This window comes from Haliaeetus leucocephalus, unplaced genomic scaffold (genome assembly GCF_000737465.1).
Source record: "Haliaeetus leucocephalus isolate CR32 unplaced genomic scaffold, Haliaeetus_leucocephalus-4.0 Scaffold76, whole genome shotgun sequence".
NCBI lineage: Eukaryota > Metazoa > Chordata > Aves > Accipitriformes > Accipitridae > Haliaeetus > Haliaeetus leucocephalus.
Genome location: NW_010972512.1, coordinates 765,027 through 765,914, shown reverse-complemented (window position 1 = coordinate 765,914; position 888 = coordinate 765,027). Strand labels below are relative to the sequence as shown.

Genomic DNA, 888 nt, shown 5'->3' with positions numbered 1-888 from the left:
CCCCTGGGCCGCGGACCTTCGGCCCGGGACGGAGCGGCGCAAACGCCTCCAACGGGCCGCCGCCGCTCGCCCTCCCGCCCCAGAGCCGCGGGCGAAGGCCAGCAGGCCGCCTCGGGCCGTACCTCCCGGGTGGTGACCTCCTCTTTCTCGGAGATCTTCAGCAGCAGCCGGTCATTCTCCAGCTCCAGCGCCCGCACACGGTCGATATAAATCGCCAGGCGGTCATTGAGCTGCCGCAGCTCCTCCTTCTCCTGCAGGCGGGAGATGCGAGTCGGCGACAGCGGGGTCCCGCCGGGGGTGCCGCGGCTCGGGGTGCCTGACATGGCGCTCAATTCGCGGGCAGGCGGGCAGCGGGCTCATTCAATCCAGCCGCACCGGGGGAGGAGGGAGCGGTAAGATGGCGGACATCGCCTCCCCCGCCGCCGCGCCGCCTGGGAAATGAAGTCTCGGCGCCGCGCCGCAGGGCGCGCTGGGAGGTGCAGTCCGGGCCGCCCTCCATTTTGTGCGTTGCGGGACGCGCGGCGAGCCCGAGCCTGCTCTTCGACCAGAAGCGTAGCTTGTGCCGCGTATTAAAAGACAAAATTAGGCGGCCGTGAGAGCGAGAATAGCGCAGGGAGCGAGGGGCCAGTCCTGAAGACAAGATTTTTTATTTCTTTTTCAATAAAACCTGGAGGGACCAGAGCTACTGACCAGGATCATTCCTCACATGCTCCTCAGCTGTCAGCAGCTGCTCCCGCTCCTGCTCGCAGCCCCAGCAGCCGTTCGGGTGTTGGTGGGTGCGGGTCAGTCACCCCACGGGTCCCCCCTCCACAGCACGCACCCCAAACCTGCCAGGACCCCCCGGGGCCTTCTGTCCATCGCGCCCCGCGCTCACCAAACCCACCTGAA

The 888-nt window shown here is 67.5% G+C and overlaps 1 protein-coding gene across 1 annotated transcript in view; it reads right to left on the bottom strand.

The window, feature by feature from the left end:
* The window catches only part of LMNB2 (lamin B2), a 36,262-nt gene extending 35,794 nt beyond the window's left edge, over nt 1-468 (bottom strand). Inside the window, exon 1 of the mRNA XM_010580714.1 lies at nt 123-468. Within this exon, the coding sequence (XP_010579016.1) occupies nt 123-323 (201 nt within the window). The 5' untranslated portion in view covers nt 324-468. The remainder of the gene's footprint in view (nt 1-122) is intronic.
* Between the last annotated feature and the right edge of the window lie 420 nt (nt 469-888).